Source organism: Balaenoptera musculus, chromosome 1 (assembly GCF_009873245.2).
Source record: "Balaenoptera musculus isolate JJ_BM4_2016_0621 chromosome 1, mBalMus1.pri.v3, whole genome shotgun sequence".
NCBI lineage: Eukaryota > Metazoa > Chordata > Mammalia > Artiodactyla > Balaenopteridae > Balaenoptera > Balaenoptera musculus.
The window spans coordinates 137,507,506-137,529,243 of record NC_045785.1 but is presented as its reverse complement, the minus strand read 5'-3'; the positions used below and the strand labels follow the sequence as shown (position 1 = coordinate 137,529,243).

General features: G+C 40.6%; 1 protein-coding gene across 1 annotated transcript in view; it reads right to left on the bottom strand.

The window, feature by feature from the left end:
* Window positions 1-21,280, bottom strand: part of LOC118880314 (regulator of G-protein signaling protein-like) — a 97,962-nt gene extending 76,682 nt beyond the window's left edge. The window contains 3 exon segments of the mRNA XM_036823968.1: window positions 6,711-6,785; window positions 10,612-10,694; window positions 21,268-21,280. Of these exon segments, the coding sequence (XP_036679863.1) occupies window positions 6,711-6,785; window positions 10,612-10,694; window positions 21,268-21,280 (171 nt within the window).
* Window positions 21,281-21,738: the final 458 nt, after the last annotated feature.

Sequence of the window (21,738 nt, the reverse complement as noted above, 5' to 3'; positions counted from 1 at the left end):
CTGTGCAAACAGAGAAGAGAAGGGGAAATCTCTCCCAGCAGCCTCAGAAGCAGCGGATTAAAACTCCACAAACAACTTGATGTGCCTGCATCTGTTGAATACCTGAATAGACAACGAATCATCCCAAATTCAGGAGGTGGACTTTGGGAGCAGGATATATTAATTTTTCCCCTTTTCCTTTTTTTTTGTGAGTGTATATGTATATGCTTCTGGGTGAGATTTTGTCTGTATAGCTTTGCTTTATAATAGCTTTATTTTACTTCACTATATTATAGCCTCTTTCTTTCTTTCTTTCTTTCTTTCTATTTTTTCTCCCTTTTACTCTGAGCCGTGTGGATGAAAGGCTCTTGGTGCTCCAGCCAGGCATCAGGGCCATGCCTCTGAGGTGGGAGAGCCAACTTCAGGACACTGGTCCACAAGAGACCTCCCAGCTCCACGTAATACCAAACGGCAAAAATCTCTCAGAGATCTCCATCTCAACATCAAGACCCAGCTTCACTCAACGACCAGCAAGCTACAGTGCTGGACACCCTATGCCAAACAACTAGCAAGACAGGAACACAGCCCCATCCATTAGCAGAGAGGCGGCCTAAAATCATAATAAGGCCACAGACACCCCAAAATACACCACCAAACGTGGACGTGCCCACCAGAAAGACAAGATCCAGCCTCATCCACCAGGGCTCAGGCACTAGTTCCCTCCACCAGGAAGCCTACACAACCCACTGAACCAACCTTAGCCACTGGGAACAGATACCAAAAACAACGGGAACTACGAACCTGCAGCCTGTGAAAAGGAGACCCCAAACACAGTAAGATAAGCAAAATGAGATGACAGAAAAACACACAGCAGATGAAGGAGCAGGGTCAAAACACACCAGACTTAACAAATGAAGAGGAAATAGGTAGTCTACCTGAAAAAGAATTCAGAATAATGATAGTAAGGATGATCCAAAGTCTTGGAAATAGAATAGACAAAATGCAAGAAACATTTAACAAGGACGTAGAAGAACTAAAGAGGAACCAAGCAATGATGAAAAACACAATAAATGAAATTAAAAATACTCTAGATGGGATCAATAGCAGAATAACTGAGGCAGAAGAACGGATAAGTGACCTGGAAGATAAAATGGTGGAAATAACTACTACAGAGCAGGATAAAGAAAAAAGAATGAAAGAACTGAGGACAGTCTCAGAGACCGCTGGGACAACATTAAACACACCAACATTCGAATTATAGGGGTCCCAGAAGAAGAAGAGAAAAAGAAAGGGACTGAGAAAATATTTGAAGAGATTATAGTTGAAAACTTCCCTAATATGGGAAAGGAAATAGTTAATCAAGTCCTGGAAGCACAGAGAGTCCCATACAGGATAAACCCAAGGAGAAACACGCCAAGACACATATTAATCAAACTGTCAAAAATTAAATATAAGGAAAACATATTAAAGGCAGCAAGGGAAAAACAACAAATAACACACAAGGGAATCCCCATAAAGTTAACATCTGATCTTTCAGCAGAAACTCTGCAAGCCAGAAGGGAGTGGCAGGATATACTTAAAGTGATGAAGGAGAAGAACCTACAACCAAGATTACTCTACCCAGCAAGGATCTCATTCAGATTCGATGGAGAAATTAAAACCTTTACAGACAAGCAAAAGCTGAGAGAGTTCAGCACCACCAAACCAGCTTTACAACAAATGCTAAAGGAACTTCTCTAGGCAAGAAACACAAGAGAAGGAAAACACCTACAATAACAAACCCAAAACATTTAAGAAAATGGGAATAGGAACATACATATCGATAATTACCTTGAATGTAAATGGATTAAATGCTCCCACCAAAAGACACAGGCTGGCTGAATGGATACAAAAACAAGACCCATATATATGCTGTCTACAAGAGACCCACTTCAGACCTAGAGACACATACAGACTGAAAGTGAGGGGATGGAAAAAGATATTCCATGCAAATGGAAATCAAAAGAAAGCTGGAGTAGCAATTCTCATATCAGACAAAATAGACTTTAAAATAAAGAATATTACAAGAGACAAAGAAGGACACTATATAATGATCAAGGGATTGATCCAAGAGGAAGGTATAACATTTGTAAATATTTATGCACCCAACATAGGAGCACCTCAATACATAAGGCAAATACTAACAGCCATAAAAGGGGAAATCGACAGCAACACAATCATAGTAGGGGACTTTAACACCCCACTTTCACCAATGGACAGATCATCCAAAATGAAAATAAATAAGGAAACACAAGCTTTAAATGATACATTAAACAAGATAGACTTAATTGATATTTATAGGACATTCCACCCAAAAACAACAGAATACACATTTTTCTCAAGTGCTCATGGAACATTCTCCAGGATAGATCATATCTTGGGTCACAAATCAAGCCTTGGTAAATTTAAGAAAATTGAAATCATATCAAGTATCTTTTCCGACCACAACGCTATGAGACTAGATATCAATTACAGGAAATGATCTGTAAAAAATACAAACACATGGAGGCTACACAATACACTACTTAATAACGAAGTGATCACTGAAGAAATCAAAGGGGAAATCAAAAAATACCTAGAAACAAATGACAATGGAGATACGACGACCCAAAACCTATGGGACGCAGCAAAAGCAGTGCTAAGAGGGAAGTTTATAGCAATACAAGCCTACCTCAAGAAACAGGAAACATCTCGAATAAACAACCTAACCTTGCACCTAAAGCAATTAGAGAAAGAAGAACAAAAAAACCCCAAAGCCAGCAGAAGGAAAGAAATTATAAAGATCAGGTCAGAAATAAATGAAAAAGAAATGAAGGAAACAATAGCAAAAATCAATGAAACTAAAAGCTGGTTCTTTGAGAAGATAAACAAAATTGAGAAACCATTAGCCAGACTCATCAAGAGAAAAAGGGAGAAGACTCAGATCAATAGAATTAGAAATGAAAAAGGAGAAGTAACCACTGACACTGCAGAAATACAAAAGATCATGAGAGATTACTACAAGCAACTCTATGCCAATAAAATGGACAACCTGTAAGAAATGGACAGATTCTTAGAAATGCACAAACTGCCGAGACTGAACCAGGCAGAAATAGAAAATATGAACAGACCAATCACAAGCACTGAAATTGAAACTGTAATTAAAAACCTTCCAACAAACAAAAGCCCAGGACCAGATGGCTTCACAGGTGAATTCTATCAAACATTTAGAGAAGAGCTAACACCCATCCTTCTCAAACTCTTCCAAAATATTGCAGAGGGAGGAACACTCCCCAACTCATTCTACGAGGCCACCATCACCCTGATACCAAAACCAGACAAAGATGTCACAAAGAAAGAAAACTACAGGCCAATATCACTGATGAACATAGATGCAAAAATCCTCAACAAAATACTAGCAAACAGAATCCAACAGCACATTAAAAGGATCATACACCATGATCAAGTGGGGTTTATCCCAGGAATGCAAGGATTCTTCAATATACGCAAATCAATCAATGTGATACACCATATTAACAAATTGAAGGAGAAAAACCATATGATCATCTCAATAGATGCAGAGAAAGCTTTCGACAAAATTCAACACCCATTTATTATAAAAGCCCTGCAGAAAGTAGGCATAGAGGGAACTTTCCTCAACATAATAAAGGCCATATATGACAAACCCACAGCCAACATTGTCCTCAATGGTGAAAAACTGAAACCATTTCCACTAAGATCAGGAACAAGACAAGGTTGCCCACTCTCACCACTATTATTCAACATAGTTTTGGAAGTGTTAGCCACAGCAATCAGAGAAGACAAAGAAATAAAAGGAATCCAAATCGGAAAAGAAGAAGTAAAGCTGTCACTATTTGCAGATGACATTATACTATACATAGAGAATCCTAAAGATGCTACCAGAAAACTCCTAGAGCTAATCAATGAACTTGGTAAAGTAGCAGGATACAAAATTAATGCACAGAAATCTCTTGCATTTCTATACACTAACGACGAAAAATCTGAAAGTGAAATTAAGAAAACACTCCCGTTTACCATTGCAACAAAAAGAATAAAATATCTAGGAATAAACCTACCTAAGGAGACAAAAGACCTGTATGCAGAAAATTATAAGACACTGATGAAAGAAATTAAAGATGATACAAATAGATGGAGAGATATACCATGTTCCTGGATTGGAAGAATCAACATTGTGAAAATGACTTTACTACCCAAAGCAATCTACAGATTCAATGCAATCCCTATCAAATTACCACTGGCATTTTTCACAGAACTAGAACAAAAAACTTCACAATTTGTATGGAAACACAAAAGACCCCGAAGAGCCAAAGCAATCTTGAGAATGAAAAATGGAGCTGGGGGAATCAGGCTCCCTGACTTCAGACTATATTACAAAGCTACAGTAATCAAGACAGTTTGGTACTGGCACAAAAACAGAAATATAGATCAATGGAACAGGATAGAAAGCCCAGAGATAAACCCACACACATATGGTCACCTTATCTTTGATAAAGGAGGCAAGCATATACAGTGGAGAAAAGACAGCCTCTTCAATAAGTGGTGCTGGGAAAATTGGACAGATATATGTAAAAGTATGAAATTAGGACACTCCCTGACACCATGCACAAAAATAAACTCAAAATGGATTAAAGACCTAAGTGTAAGGCCAGACACTATCAAACTCTTAGAGGAAAACATAGGCAGAACACTCTATGACATACATCACAGCAAGATTCTTTTTGACCCAGCTCCCAGAGAAATGGAAATAAGAACACAAATAAACAAATGGGACCTAATGAAACTTAAAAGCTTCTGCACAGCAAAGGAAACCATAAACAAGACCAAAAGACAACCATCAGAATGGGAGAAAATATTTGCAAATGAAGCAACTGACAAAGGATTAATCTCCAAGATCTACAAGCAGCTAATGCAGCTCAATAACAAAAAAACGAACAACCCAATCCAAAAATGGGCAGAAGACCTAAATAGACATTTCTCCAAAGAAGATATACAGATTGCCAACAGACACATGAAAGAATGCTCAACATCATTAATCATTAGAGAAATGCAAATCAAAACTACAATGAGATATCATCTCACACCGATCAGAATGGCCATCATCAAAAAATCTAGAAACAATAAATGCTGGAGAGGGTGTGGAGGAAAGGGAACACTCTTGCACTGTTGGTGGGAATGTAAATTGATACAGCCACTATGGAGAACAGTATGGAGGTTCCTTAAAAAACTACAAATAGAACTACCATACGACCCAGCAATCCCACTACTGGGCATATACCCTGAGAAAACCATAGTTCAAAAAGAGTCATGTACCAAAATGTTCATTGCAGCTCTATTTACAATAGCCAGGACATGGAAGCAACCTAAATGTCCATCAACAGATGAATGGATAAAGAAGATGTGGCACATATATACAATGGAATATTACTCAGCCATAAAAAGAAATGAAATGGAGGTATTTGTAATGAGGTGGATGGAGTTAGAGTCTGTCATACAGAGTGAAGTAAGTCAGAAAGAGAAAAACAAATACAGTATGCTAACACATATATACGGAATCTAAGGAAAAAAAAAAAAGGCCATGAAGAACCTAGTAGCAAGATGGGAATAAAGACACAGACCTAGTAGAGAATGGACTTGAGGATATGGGGAGGGGGTGGGGTGAGATGTGACAGGGTAAGAGAGTGTCATGGACATATATACACTACCAAATGTAAAATAGATAGCTAGTGGGAAGCAGCCGCATAGCACAGGGAGATCAGCTCGGTGCTTTGTGACCACCTAGAGGGGTGGGATGGGGAGGGTGGGAGGGAGGGAGATGCAAGAGGGAAGAGATATGGGAACATATTGTATGTGTATAACTGATTCACTTTGTTATAAAGCAGAAGCTAACACATCATTGTAAGGCAATTATACTTCAATAAAGATGTTTAAAAAAAAAAAAGAATCGAGTGGAGTGTCTTTCTCAGCTCTCCAGATCCCAGAGCAAAATAAAACCTTGTTGTGAGCATGGCTGAGTGATCTTCCTGATGCCACATGTCACAGGTAGGGCACGAGGAAGCCGTTGATGAGTCCAAGGTCTACAGAGTGGAAAAGGAGAACAGGAAGGGGGAAAAGGAGAAGAGAAAGACAGTGGACAAGGACAAGGAAAAAACACATAAAGAGAAAAAAAGATTGGGAGAAAGATATGCCTCATGGTCAAGTAGTCATTAGGAACTGTCGAGTGTCATCTTGACTTGAGCTACACCTTACAATGCAAATAATTGCTATGTGGCCCATGGGATGCACTGCCTACCCCACACCCATGGCAAGCGTCGCCAATCAAGTCTCAGACTCTTTCTGGCTTCGGTGTGGCCTCAGAGTTCTTCTCAACACAGTGCTCCAAGCATCTACTACCAAACAACCACAGTGGACACAAGAGGTTAATCACTTTTGCTAACCATGGACTAAAATATAGAGGAAAGAACTCACCAGCAGTTGCTTGCCCAAGTGGTAAAAATGCAAAAAGCAGAAATGTCTACCTGGCTTGATGCTGTTTGTCCTACTTACCTGCTTTATAGTTTCTTCCATAGTCACCCTCAGGAGCTCCTATCCCTCTCCCTCTCCCAATCCACACATCAAATTCAGCTGCCTCTTCCCCCATCCCAAACTATACACCATTCAAGAATCATACTCACCAAGTCATGGGGTATTTCTGGCCACAAGCTCCACTGTGAATTTTCAAAAGTGTAAAATGGTGTCTGACCAAAGACCTGCAAAAGAGAGGTAAGAAACAGCCAAAGGGGTCTAGAGTTTCTCTTCATGAAAATGTCACAGTTCATCTGCAGCCACAGGCGAAGACAGGTTCCATTGTTTTTCTATTTCAAGGGACATTAATTCTTAACTTTATTCCACTGAATCAACTTGCTTTGTGTAAAACCACCAAGAAAGATTAAATTCAAGATTCATTTATCTTTTGGCTCCATCCTGCCCCGACCTGGGAGTTATCTTGCCTGTGTGCAAAGGCCAAAGCTCATGACATTAAAAGGTATTTATTTTGTATATTGCATTATTCATTTCTACAGGACTTAGAAAGAGCAAAGGCTTAAAGCCTTTCATAAAGAGAAATACCTTTGGATTTGCCTGAATTCTTTAACTGGAGAAAGTAGAGAGAACAGAGGATGTGAGGATTAAAGGTACAAATTACTTAGGGGGGCATTAAGAGTGTCCAAAATTGATAGAAAATTCTAGGCTCCTGTCCTCTTTTGTCAGAGAGAAGGGTCTGTGACCTAGGCAGCTTTGAGATTAATGTGAAAGGGCTTCTATGTTTACAGGTAGCTATGCTTAGCCGTCACACCGTAGGCATCAAAATGTCTCAAAGTGCCCCCAAAGTATTTGTGATAAACCAGAGGGGCTAAAGTGAACTCTCAGCACATCACGTCATTCTGACCATCTCCCCGAGACTGGCAGCCCCCTCCTTCCCTTCCCTTTCTCCTTGGCTGTATCGATGGAAGGTGATGGTGTTGCCTGCACTTCACAAACATCGGTCTATGAAGGAGACTCAATCCTTAGTGACCCCTCCCTGCTCTGCACTCAGTGTTGGACAAGACACGCCCTGCCTGGCATGTGAAGTTACCTTTATGGGATGTGTGGTGGGACTGTGAAATCATGAGATTTTGTGGGAGTAGTGCATGGGAGCATTTTCACCATGTGACATTTGTGCCATTGAGGACAGGAGGCTGATGTGGAAAACATGCCGGGCCTGGAGCCACAGAACCTGGTCAACTCTAGTACTGCCCCAGATTTGCCAAGTGATCTTAGGCAAGTCATTTAACTTCTGAGACCCATGTGTAAGGAGGGAGTGATGTTGACCTTACAGGGTGATTATGGAAATTAAATGGTAGAAATTTGTAAATTGACAGCAGCATTCAACATGAAATACCACTGTCTTCCTAAATAGACCACAGCTACCTAAATGGCCAGGACATTCTCAGGATTCTACTTCCCACATTACATTCGCCATTTCTATGACATTATTGTGGACTGCATAGTTAAGTTGACAAGCTGATTAGCTAAAATGCCTTAAGGTTACTTCTGAAACCTTTCGTTAAGACAGTGGCAGATGCTGGAGTATGAGTGAGGATCACCCCCAAACACCTGCTCTTCGAGGCCTTTTCCTCCTTCCCTTTTTTACCATGTCGCTGGCACCGCCATCCACCCAGGCACCCAAGCCTGCTACCCTGATCCCTCTCTTCTTGTTACCACCTCTGTCTGACATTCAAAGTGATAGGTCCTGCATTTCGCTTTGTGAAAAATCTCTCCTATTTATCCATCCTCTTCATCATTTTGCCTTTAGACTCTCATCACCTCTTACCTAGACTCTTGAAACAATCTCCTGAGTAATTTCCCTGCCTCCACTGTGGCCCCCTGACAGCCCTATCCATGGCCAGACTTCTGCAGAAATAATTTTCCTACATGAAAGTCTGATCATGTCACTCCTTTACCTAAACCTCTGATGATTTTCTATCACCCGCAGAATGATGTCCAAACTCCTAAGCTTGGCCTCCCTGCTCTCGGAGGCCTGGCTCTGCAGCCTCATCTCCTGCTATGTCTGCTGCTTACAACTTTTTCATCAGCCTTATTGAGTTACTTAGAGTTTCCCCCAAGGTTCCATAGGAATGTATTCAATGGTGCCTTTACTTACTCTATTCTGTCCCTAAGGCCTCTGCTTCTCTTGATACTCAACCCCCCAGTCTTTTCCTCTTGCTTCTTTATCCACCTTCCCTCCCCATCTTCGTCCCCAGTCAATTGTCAAATAACTAGTCTTCTTTCCAGGCTTGGTTTGTGTGACCTCTTCACTGGCACCTTTCTGACTCTTCCAGGTAGGAGTGGCCTCTTCCTCCAGTGTACCCCACTACCTCTTAGAGACTTCAATCATGTCATCCACAACCCTTTGTTCACTCACCTTAAATATTGGTCTCTCACATTAGACTGGAATTCCTTGAAGACATAGATGGTATCATTAATATCTGTGTCCCTAGGACTAAGCCCAGTGTCTAGCACAAAGTGACCACCCAATAGGTGTTTGTGGAATAATAGTGTTTTTTCCTAGTTTTGTGAAATTTCACATTTTAACAGGTAGCATCCATGGAAAAGGGTGCACTGAGATGAGCAACTATTTATAAGGCACCAGCATTCAGATGTAACCAAATATTTAAACCAAAAAAGAAGCAGGATTAGTGTAAGTTTGGGTTTAAGAATATTTTGATGTTTGAGGTTTGTTTTAGTTGCATAGATTGAGAACATATATAGATTTGGTTCCAGTTAACAACTCAGCAATTGCTATCTACCAAACACCGGTTGAGGAGAGTAGAGCAGAGTGAATAATCCATGGTCCTTTTCCTGGAGGAATTCACAACTTCCCAATCCAGTGGGGGAGATACACACATATAACACAAGAGAGTTGCAAAGTGCCAAGGGGCACAGAGGCAGGGAGAAATAAGTTCCTATTGGGAGGACCTAGAAACTCCTTCAGGAGAGCAGGATTTAACTAGAGATCTGAAAAATGGTTAAGAGTTTGGTGGGTGAAACTATGGAAACTAAGAACACAGCCAAGGAGAAGTGTAGAGGTGGGAGAATGCCAGGTGTGCTTTGTAAGGGTAGAGCGGCCATCACTGCAGCGCTGGGTACCAGCAAAGGATGTGATGAGAGATAATTGTGGACAGGCAAAGGCGATCAAGGAGACTAGGCATTTAGGATTCCATTATATCAGTAATGGGAACTCCTGGAGATTTTAGAGGATTTTCTACTTCATATTTATTTGCTCAAATTGAAATAGTTTTGATTTAGTAAGAAGTTTATTTTAAAAAAAATGTTGGAGAGGGTGTGGAGAATAGGGAACCCTCTTGCACTGTTGGTGGGAATGTAAACTGATACAGCCATTATGAGGAACAGTATGGAGGTTCCTTAAAAAACTAAAAATGGAATTACCATATGACCCAGCAATCCCACTACTGGGCATATACCCAGAGAAAACCATAATTCAAAAAGACACATGCACCCCAATGTTCATTGCAGCACTATTTACAATAGTCATGTCATGGAAGCAACCTAAATGCCCATCGACAGACAAATGGATAAAGAAGAAGTGGTACATATATACAATGGAATATTACTCAGCCATAAAAAGGAACGAAATTTGGTCATTTGTAGAGACGTGGATGGATCTAGAGACTGTCATACAGAGTGAAGTACGTCAAAAAGAGAAAAACAAATATCGTATATTAACGCATATATGTGCAATCTAGAAAAATGGTACAGAGGAACCTGTTTACAGGGCAGAAATAGAGACACAGATGTAGAGAGCAAACATATGGACGCCAAAGGGGGAAAGCGGTAGCGGGGTGGTGGAGGTGGTGGGATGAATTGGGAGATTGGGATTGACGTGTATACACTAATATGTATAAAATGGATAACTAATAAGAACCTGCTGTATAAAAAATAAACAAAATAAAATTTTTTTAAAAAGGCACTCAGCTCAGTAAGATTCACTATTCAGCTGTTGATGAAACATTTGGATTTAAGTCTGAGAATGCTTACCGGGAGAGAAAGAAATGTGTTGAAAAAATCAGCAAAGACTTCATCCTCTAGCAGAATTATAAGATTTGTAGAACCAATTATCTCTATATGGGGAGAAAAAAAAACTCTCATAAGCAGGATTGCATTTAGGATGGGAAAATTAAGCAATGGAATAGATCATTTCACAAGGGTAAATCTCAGCACGACGATGGCTTTTAGGGTCATCTAACTCAATTTCTCCCCTCTCCAGGACCCTCGTCTGCAACATCGCTCTGCTTAAACACTCCCAGCTGTGGGGAGCTCCCCACCTCACAGGACTGCCCATTCCATTTATGAAGAGAGAAAATAGTTTCGTAAGATCTTTCCTACCGTGAACTGCCTTCCTTTACCTTCTTTCCGTTTGTTGAAACTCTGCCCTCTGAAGCTTGACTGAATTCATCTAAGTCCTCTTTTAATGGACAAAGATCCCATATTTACAAAGTCATTACAAACTTCTGCCTACCTCCACCCCCTCTGGCTAGGCGCTAAGCATTTCTTCAATAATTCATCAAATGGCCTCCTTTCCGTCTGGTTCTCTTCTTGGCTGTAGGGGCACCCACAACTCAAGCATTCCACATCCTTCCCAGGGAGGAGCATAAGACAACTATTGCCTATGTTCTGTGTTATATTAGCATGGCCGGAAATGGGGTTAGCTTTTCTCACGTTATACTATTAACTCCACCATCTTTAATTTATGCAGTCACTTTTCAGAAACCAAGTCAAATTTCATCTTGTAGGTTTGGGCCCAACATTAAAGCCCCAAAAGAGGTTTTTTGAATATATTGGTAATGTAAAATATTTATTATTTCTCTCAAGCTTGATCATTGTGCTGCCCAAGTTAATCTAAGGAAATAAGTGTTGACTGTCTCAAAGCCAAGCATAGAGACCACAGGTAGCCTAGCTGGTCTCTCTAAGTTTACTCTAATTCACTGTCTCTGCTTTTTAGTGTATAATGTCAACTCTTGAATAGTAATTTAATTGTTCTATCAATGGCCCAGCATTTTCCCATCATACCTAAAGTGTATAATGAAAGACTTATAGGGCTTCCCTGGTGGCACAGTGGTTAAGAATCTGCCTGTCAATGCAGGGGACATGGGTTTGAGCCCTGGTCCGGGAAGATGCCACATACCATGGAACAACTAAGCCTGTGCACCACAACTGCTGAGCCTGTGCTCTAGAGCCTGTGAGCCACAACTACTGAGGCTGCATGCCACAACTACTGAAGCCTGTGCGCCTAGAGCCCGTGCTCTGCAACAAGACAAGCCACTGTATTGAGAAGCCCACTCACCGCAACAAAGAGTAGCCCCTGTTTGCCACAACTAGAGAAAGCCCGCGCAGCAACAAAGACCCAACACACCCCAAAATAAATAAATAAATTTATTTTAAAAAACCCAAAGTACTTATAAAATAAGAAACCTAAATATTATACACTAGTCCTATCTCTCAGTCCAGCTAAATGTCTGGTGAGAAGAGCATGTGCCACTCCTCTAGGGTGAAGTTATAATAACATAGGAAAACTAAACAATCCCTTTCATTACTTTTCCTAATGACACTTTGGTGGTTATTGTCTTCTTATAATAGAAATAGAAATAGAAACCCAGACAATCGAACACTACTATAACAGAACTGATGCCAGTTCCAGCCCTCTGCTCCATAGATGTCTTTTTTTTCGGTGCCTAGTGTTGTAAATATTTATGTGTTTTTTTCTGTCTTCCTCCTCAGCCCTCTGCTCATCTTTTTATGAGAATTCCCTGATTCTTTTTTTTAACAGCTTTATTGGAGTATAATTGCTTTACAATGGTATGTCAGTTTCTGCTTTATAACAAAATGAATCAGTTATACATGTACATATGTCCCCATATCTCTTCCCTCTTGCATCTCCCTCCCTCCCACCCTCCCTATCCCACCCCTCTAGGTGGTCACAAAGCACCGAGCTGATCTCCCTGTGCTATGCAGCTGCTTCCCACTAGCTATTTATTTTACATTTGGTAGTGTATATATGTCCATGCCACTCTCTCACTTCGTCCCAGCTTACCCTTTCCGCTCCCCGTATCCTCAAGTCCATTCTCTAGTAGGTCTGCATCTTCATTCCCGTCTTGCCCCTAGGTTCTTCATGACCATATTTTTTTCTTTTTTTTTTTTTTAGATTCCATATATATGTGTTAGCATACGGTACTTGTTTTTCTCTTTCTGAGTGACTTCACTCTGTATGACAGTCTCTAGATCCAACCACGTCTCAACAAATGACCCAGTTTTGGTCCTTTTTATGGCTGAGTAATATTCCATTGTATATATGTGCCACATCTTCTTTATCCATTCATCCGATGATGGACACTTAGGTTGCTTTCATGACCTGGCTTTTGTAAATAGTGCTGCAATGAACATTGGGGTGCATGTGTCTTTTTGAATTATGGTTTTCTCTGGGTATATGCCCAGTAGTGGGATTGCTGGGTCATAAGGCAGTTCTATTTTTAGTTTTTAAGGAACCTCCATACTGTTCTCCATAGTGACTGTATCAATTTACATTCCCACCAACAGTGCAAGAGGGTTCTGTTTTCTCCACAGCCTCTCCAGCATTTATTGTTTCTAGATTTTTTGATGATGGCCATTCTGACTGGTGTGAGATGATATCTCATTGTAGTTTTGATTTGCATTTCTCTGATGATTAATGATGTTGAGCATTCTTTCATGTGCTTGTTGGCAATCTTTATATCTTCTTTGGAGAAATGTCTATTTAGGTGTTCTGCCCATTTTTGGATTGGTTTGTTTGTTTTTTTGATATTGAGCTGCATGAGCTGCTTGTAAATTTTGGAGATTAATCCTTTGTCAGTTGCTTCATTTGCAAATATTTTCTCCCATTCTGAAGGTTGTCTTTTCATCTTCTTTATGGTTTCCTTTGCTGTGCAAAAGATTTTAAGTTTCATTAGGTCCCATTTGTTTATTTTTGTTTTTATTTCCATTTCTCTAGGAGGTGGGTCAAAAAGGATCTTGCTGTGATTTATGTCATAGAGTGTTCTGCCTATGTTTTCCTCTAAGACTTTGATAGTGTCTGGCCTTACATTTAGGTCTTTAATCCATTTTGAGTTTATTTTTGTATACGGTGTTAGGGAGTGTTCCAATTTCATTCTTTTACATGTAGCTATCCAGTTTCCCCAGCACCACTTATTGAACAGGCTGTCTTTTCTCCACTGTATACTCTTGCCTCCTTTATCAAAGATAAGTTAACCATATGTGCATGGGTTTATCTCTGGGCTTTCTATCCTGTTCCATTGATATATAGTTCTGTTTTTGTGCCAGTACCATACTGTCTTGATTATTGTAGCTTTGTAGTATAGTCTGAAGTCAGGGAGCCTGATTCCTCCAGCTCCGTTTTTCTTTCTCAAGATTGCTTTGGCTATTCGGGGTCTTTTGTGTTTCCATACAAATTGTGAATTTTTTTGTTCTAGTTCTGTGAAAAATGCCAGTGGTAGTTTGACAGGGATTGCATTGAATCTGTAGATTGCTTTGGGTAGTCATTTTCACAATGTTGATTCTTCCAATCCAAGAACATGGTATATCTCTCCATCTATCTGTATCATCTTTAATTTCTTTCATCAGTGTCTTATAATTTTCTGCATACAGGTCTTTTGTCTCCTTAGGTAGGTTTATTCCTAGATATTTTATTCTTTTTGTTGCAATGGTAAATGGGAGTGTTTTCTTAATTTCACGTTCAGATTTTTCATCATTAGTGTATAGGAATATAAGAGATTTCTGTGCATTAGTTTTGTATTCTGCTACTTTACCAAATTCATTGATTAGCTCTAGTAGTTTTCTGATAACATCTTTAGGATTCTCTATGTATAATATCATGTCATCTGCAAACAGTGACAGCTTTACTTCTTCTTTTCCGATTTGGATTCCTTTTATTTCTTTTTCTTCACTGATTGCTGTGGCTAAAACCTCCAAAACTATGTTGAAAAATAGTGGTGAGAGTGGGCAACCTTGTCTTGTTCGTGATCTTAGTGGAAATGGTTTCAATTTTTCACCATTGAGGACGATGTTGGCTGTTGGTTTGTCATATACGGCCTTTATTATGTTGAAGAAAGTTCCCTCTATGCCTACTTTCTGGAGGGTTTTTATCATAAATGGGTGTTGAATTTTGTTGAAAGCTTTGTCTGCATCTGATCATATGGTTTTTCTCCTTCAATTTGTTAATATGGTGTATCACATTGATTGATTTGCATATATTGAAGAATCCTTGGATTCCTGGGATAAATCCCACTTGATCATGGTGTATGATCCTTTTAAAGTGCCATTGGATTCTGTTTGCTAGTATTTTGCTGAGCATTTTTGCATCTATGTTCATCAGCGATATTGGCCTGTAGTTTTCTTTCTTTGTGACATCTTTGTCTGGTTTTGGTATCAGGGTGATGTTGGCCTCATAGGATGAGTTTGGGAGTGTTCTTCCCTCTGCTATATTTTGGAAGAGTTTGAGAAGGATGGGTGTTAGCTCTTCTCTAAATGTTTGATAGAATTCGCCTGTGAAGCCGTCTGGTCCTGGGCTTTTGTTTGTTGGAAGAATTTTAGTCACAGTTTCAATTTCAGTGCTTGTGATTGGTCTGTTCATATTTTCTATTGCTTCCTGGTTCAGTCTCGGAAGGTTGTGCATTTCTAAGAATTTGTCCATTTCTTCCAGTTTGCCCATTTTATTGCAACATAGTTGCTTGTAGTAATCTCTTATGATCCTTTGTATTTCTGCAGTGTCTGTTGTTACTTCTCCTTTTTCATTTCTAATTCTATTGATTTGAGTCTTCTCCATTTTTTTCTTGATGAGTCTGTCTAATGGTTTATCAATTTCGTTCATCTTCTCAAAGAAGCAGCTTTTAGTTTTATTGATCTTTGCTATTGTTTCCTTCATTTCTTTTTCATTTATTTCTGATCTGATCTTTATGATTTCTTTCCTTCTGCTATCTTTGGGGGTTTTTTTGTTCTTCTTTCTCTAATTGCTTTAGGTGTAAGGTTAGGTTATTTGAGGTGTTTCTTGTTTCTTAAGGTAGGATTGTATTGCTATAAACTTCCCTCTTAGAACTGCTTTTGCTGCCTCCCATAGGTTTTGGGTCGTCATGTTTTCATTGTCATTTGTTTCTAGGTATTTTTTGATTTCCTCTTTGATTTCTTCAGTGATCTCTTGGTTATTAAGTAGTGTATTGCTTAGCTTCCATGTGTTTGTATTTTTTACAGATTTTTTCCTGTAATTGATATCTAGTCTCATAGCGTTGTGGTCGGAAAAGATACTTGATACGATTTCAATTTTCTTAAATTTACCAAGGCTTGATTTGTGACCCAAGATATGATCTATCCTGGAGAATGTTCCATGAGCACTTGAGAAGAATGTGTATTCTGTTGTTTTTGGATGGAGTGTCCTATAAATATCAATTAAGTCCATCTTGTTTAATGTATCATTTAAAGCTTGTGTTTCCTTATTTGTTTTCATTTTGGATGATCTGTCCATTGGTGAAAGTGGGGTGTTAAAGTCCCCTACTATGATTGTGTTACTGTTGATTTCTCCTTTTATGGCTGTTAGTATTTGCCTTATGTATTTGGGTGCTCCTATGTTGGGTGCATAAACATTTACAATTGTTATATCTTCTTCTTGGATTGATCCCTTGGTCATTATGTAGTGTCCTTCTTTGTCTCTTGTAATAGTCTTTGTTTTAAAGTCTATTTTGTCTGATATGAGAATTGCTACTCCAGCTTTCTTTTGATTTCCATTTGCATGGAATATCTTTTTCTATTCCCTCCCTTTCAGTCTGTATGTGTCCCTAGGTCTGAAGTAGGTCTCTTGTAGACGGCATATATATGGGTCTTGTTTTTGTTTCCATTCAGCCAGTCTATGTCTTTTGGTGGGAGCATTTAATCCATTTACATTTAAGGTAATTATCAATATGTATGTTCCTATTACCATTTTCTTAATTGTTTTGGGTTTGTTATTGTAGGTTTTTTCTTTTTCTTGTGTTTCCTGCCTAGAGAAGTTCCTTTAACGTTTGTTGTAAAGCTGGTTTTGTGGTGCTGAATTCTCTTAGCTTTTGCTTGTCTGTAAAGGTTTTAATTTCTCCATCAAATCTGAATGAGATCCTTGCTGGGTAGAGTAATCTTTGTTGTAGGCTTTTCCCCTTCATCACTTTAAATATGTCCTGCCACTCCCTTCTGGCTTGCAGAGTTTCTGCTGAAAGATTAGCTGTTAACCTTATGGGGATTCCCTTGTGTGTTATTTGTTTTTATTCCCTTGCTGATTTTAATATTTTTTCTTTGTATTTAATTTTTCATTGTTTGATTTATATGTGTCTTGACGTGTTTCTCCTTGGATTTATCCTCCTATGGGACTCTCTGTGCTCCCTGGACCTGATTCACTATTTCCTTTCCCATATTAGCGAAATTTTCAACTATAATGTCTTCAAATATTTTCTCAGTCCCTTTCTTTTTCTCTTTTTCTTCTGGGACCCCTATAATTCGAATGGTGGTGTGTTTAATGTTGTCCCAGAGGTCTCTGAGGCTGTCCTTAATTCTTCTCATTCTTTTTTCTTTATTCTGCTCTGCTGTAGTTATTTCCATTATTTTATCTTCCAGGTCACTTATCCGTTCTTCTGCCTCAGTTATTCTGCTATTGATCCCTTCTAGAGTATTTTTAATTTCATTTATTGTGGTGTTCATCACTGTTTGTTTGCGCTTTAGTCCTTCTAGGTCCTTGTTAAACGTTTCTTGTATTTTCTCCAATCTATTTCCAAGATTTTGGATCATCTTTACTATCATTATTCTGAATTCTTTTTCAGGTAGACTACCTATTTCCTCTTCATTTGTTAGGTCTGGTGGGTTTTTACCTTGCTCCTTCATCTGCGGTGTGTTTCTCTGTCTTCTCATTTTGCTTAACTTACTGTGTTTGGGGTCTCCTTTTCGCAGGCTGCAGGTTCGTAGTTCCCATTGTTTTTCGTGTCTGTCCCCAGTGGCTAAGGTTGGTTCAGTGGGTTGTGTAAGCTTCCTGGTGGAGGAGACTAGTGTCTGTGTTCTGGTGGATGAGGCTGGATCTTGTCTTTCTGGTGGGCAGGTCCACGTCTGATGGTGTATTTTGGGGTGTCTGTGGCCTTATTATGATTTTAGGCAGCCTCTCTGTTAATGGATGGGGTTGTGTTCCTGTCTTGCTAGTTGTTTGGCATAGGGTGTCCAGCACTGTAGCTTGCTGGTCGTTGAGTGGAGCTGTATCTTGTCATTGAGATGGAGATCTCTGGGAGATTTTCGCCATTTGATATTACATGGAGCTGGGAGGTCTCTTGTGGACCAGTGTCCTGAACTTGGCTCTCCCACCTCAGAGGCACAGTCCTGACGCCTGGCTGGAGCACCAAGAGCCTGTCATCCACACGGCTCAGAATAAAAGGGAGAAAGAAAAGAAAGAAGGAAGAAGATAAAATAAAATAAAGTAAAATAAAATAAAATAAAGTTATTAAAATAAAAAATAAAAATAAAATTATTAAGAAAATTTTTTTGAAAAGTAATAAAAACAACAACTACAGCAAAAATGGACAGACAGAATCCTAGGACAAATGGTAAAAGCAAAGCTATACAGACAAAATCACACACAGAAGCATACACATACACACTCACAAAAAGAGGAAAAGGGGAAAAAATAATATATCTTGTTCCCAAAGTCCACCTCCTCAATTTGGGATGATTTGTTGTCTATTCAGGTATTCCACAGATGCAGGGTACATCAAGTTGTTTGTGGAGCTTTAATCTGCTGCTTCTGAGGCTACTGGGAGAAATTTCCCTTTCTCTTCTTTGTTCGCACAGCTCCTGAGGTTCAGCTTTGGATTTAGCCCCGCCTCTGCGTGTAGGTTGCCTGAGGGCATCTGTTCCTGCCCAGACAGAACGGGGTTAAAGGAGCAGCTGCTTCGGGGGCTCTGGCTCACTCAGGCCGGGGGAGGGAGGGGTACAGAGGAGGTGGGGCGAGCCTGCAGCGGCCGAGGCCGGCGTGACGTTGCAGCAGCCTGAGGTGCGCAGTGCGTTCTCCCGGGGAAGTTGTCCCTGGATCACGGGACCCTGGCAGTGGAGGGCTGCACAGGCTCCCGGGAGGGGCGGTGTGGAGAGTGACCTGTGCTCGCACACAGGCTTCTTGGTGGCGGCAGCAGCAGCCTTAGTGTCTCACGCCCGTCTCTGGGGTCCGCGCTGATAGCCGCGGCTCACGCCAGTCTCTGGAGCTCCTTTAAGCAGCGCTCTGAATCCCCTCTCCTCGCGCACCAGGAAACACAGAGGCAAGAAAAAGTCTCTTGCCTCTTCGGCAGCTCCAGACTTTTTCCCGGACTCCCTCCCGGCTAGCCATGGTGCACTAGCCCCCTTCAGGCTGTGTTCACGCCGCCAACCCCAGTCCTCTCCCTGCGATCCGACCGAAGCCGGAGCCTCAGCTCCCAGCCCCGCCCGCCCCGGCGGGGGAGCAGACAAGCCTCTCGGGCTGGTGAGTGCTGCTCAGCGCTGAGCCTCTGTGCGGGAATCTCTCCGTTTTTCCCTCTGCGCCCCTGTTGCTGCGCTCTCCTCCGTGGCTCCGAAGCTTCCCCCCTCCACCACCCGCAGTCTCCGCCCGCAAAGGGGCTTCCTAGTGTGTGGAAACCTTTCCTCCTTCACAGCTCCCTCCCACTGGTGCAGGTCCCGTCCCTATTCTTTTGTCTCTGTTTTTCCTTTTTTCTTTTGCCCTACCCAGGTATGTGGGGAGTTTCTTTCCTTTTGGGAGGTCTGAGGTCTTCTGCCAGCGTTCAGTTGGTGTTCTGTAGGAGCTGTTCCACATGTAGATGTATTTCTGATGTATTTGTGGGGAGGAAGCTGATCTCTGCCTCCTACTCTTCTGCCATCTTGAAGCTCCTCCCCGAGAATTCCCTGATTTAATTAATCTATTCCACATGGATAATTTCAAAATCTATGTTCTCAGTCCAGACTTCATTCTTTGGCTCTAGTTTTAAATATCCAGTGAGCTATGGGACATTTCCACATGAACACCCATCAACCACTTTCATCTCAATGTTTTCAAAGCTGAACTGATAATTTTCCTTCCCAACCTGCTCCTTTTCCTGTTTTCCCAGTCTCAGTTACTGGAACCACCTTCAGATTGTCTAAACCAGAAACTTGAAAATCTTTGATTCCTCTTGCTCTGTTTCTCTCTCTCTCTCTTTTAATACTCCCCTATGCAGTGGAGGGGCAGGTGGTTTCTCCTTTTACATATCTATGGAATCTACTCTCGCATCTCCATTCATATAGTTATTCTCTTATTTTAGGCCCCTATCATCTCTCATCCAGACTATAGCATCTGTTTCTTCAAATGTTCTCCCTGTTTCTAGTCACTGCCACCACATTGTTGCTAAAACCCTTCAGAGACTCTTTAATGTCCTACAAGGTAAAGGCTAAATTTCTTAGTACAGTATGTGAGGCTTCACCCAATCAAGCTTTTGGGTTCCTTCCGACCTGCCATCACTCCACAACGTGCTGCCTCCTGTCGACCAGCCAAGACATTGCTCTTTCCCGCACATGCCATGCATTCTCACATCCAACCTCTGTATCTTTGTTCCCACATTCCCATCCCCTGAAATGTTCTCTCAACCCTGGTCTGCTTTGCAAATTATTAGTTATCTGTCAAGAACCGGTTTACATTAATCTCCCTGGTGAGCCAAGAATGGTAGAATCTACACAATAGTAAAATTGATCACTGCTCCTCCCCACCTCACATGGTCATGTTCAACTTCCATCACAACAATTAGCAAGTCACTGTTTTTACTTATTGATGCATCTGTCTTCCTCAACAGACTGAGCTCCATGAGAGGAAGGACTTTTGTCTTTTCATCTTTCTTCCTCTAGACACTAAGAGTGTTTGCACAGTGTCTAAGTTCTGTAAATTTTGAATGAATTGTTCTTTCAAGAAAAGATCTTCAATCGTTTGGACTTTTGTTCATTTGTTGTTAGTCATAAATCCTGGCATGGATTTGCTGCATAAGATTATTGAGACGATCTGAGTGCAGGAAAGCGAGGTTTTGGATAAATTTCTCAATCGATTGTTTTCTATAGTCACACATACTGTTGGGGACAAGGGGATTGACTGTGACAGTGCTTGGCATTAACAATACAGTCTTCACGGGATATAGGAACAAGGATCTCCATATCCTCCACTTCCCTGTCCTATTTCTCCATTCTTGTTTTTCCATTCTCACCTGTTTTGCCTTCAAACCATATAATAATCTGAGCAGGCTTTCAACATTCGTTCCACACAATAGTGATACTGATGTGGTAACAGAGAAATTATTGGATAACCCCAAACCTCATGCCAGCCTTCTCCCTGGAGGAGGTATGATATACAATGGCCCAATATGCATTTTAATTCTTCCCTCTTAGTTATCCCGCCTTGTTGCCTTAGCTGTCTTATGAATGGGACCCTTTCTGATCCTAAAAGATGTGGTGGCATAAAGTGGGTGAAGGGGAGAAGAGAGAAGAAAAACAATGGACATGAATAACATAAAATCTACATGTGGTGTCCCTGAATGACTCATTCCTGTTAACGACCACGAAGGTGAGTGGTTTGCCTTATTTGGGGGGCTCAAAGCCGCAGAGACATCCCTCTCAGAGACTCACCAGCATTGCTCATGTTGCTTTGCTCTTCCTGCCACTGTGATTGATTAGGAGCAGAATTAGTCCCCAGTCAACAGAACCCTGCTCCTTATGAATGCACAATGACACCTTCTCCTTGGGGTTCCAGATTCTATACCTCTGGTAGAGACCTCAATCTGAAAATGAGTCTTTATGTTACCTGATCTTCTGGATTCTCTTAACCATACAGACTCTTCCCATACTTAGGGCTTTAGTCCATACTATTTGGTGTGGTTCAACAGTTTCTTTATAATTGTTTTCTAATTCTAGATCCTGAGTTTGAGTTCTGTCTTCTTAACTTGATTTTATGCTTCGAGGGAGTAGGAATCGGTTCATTCATTTCTCATGTGTCTTTTGGATCCAATATCCTTCTAGAAATTTAACAGGTACACAGTGAATGTTTAATGACTTGACTTGTCTCTCAGAGAATCTGGAAAATTCAACCTAATATCCATG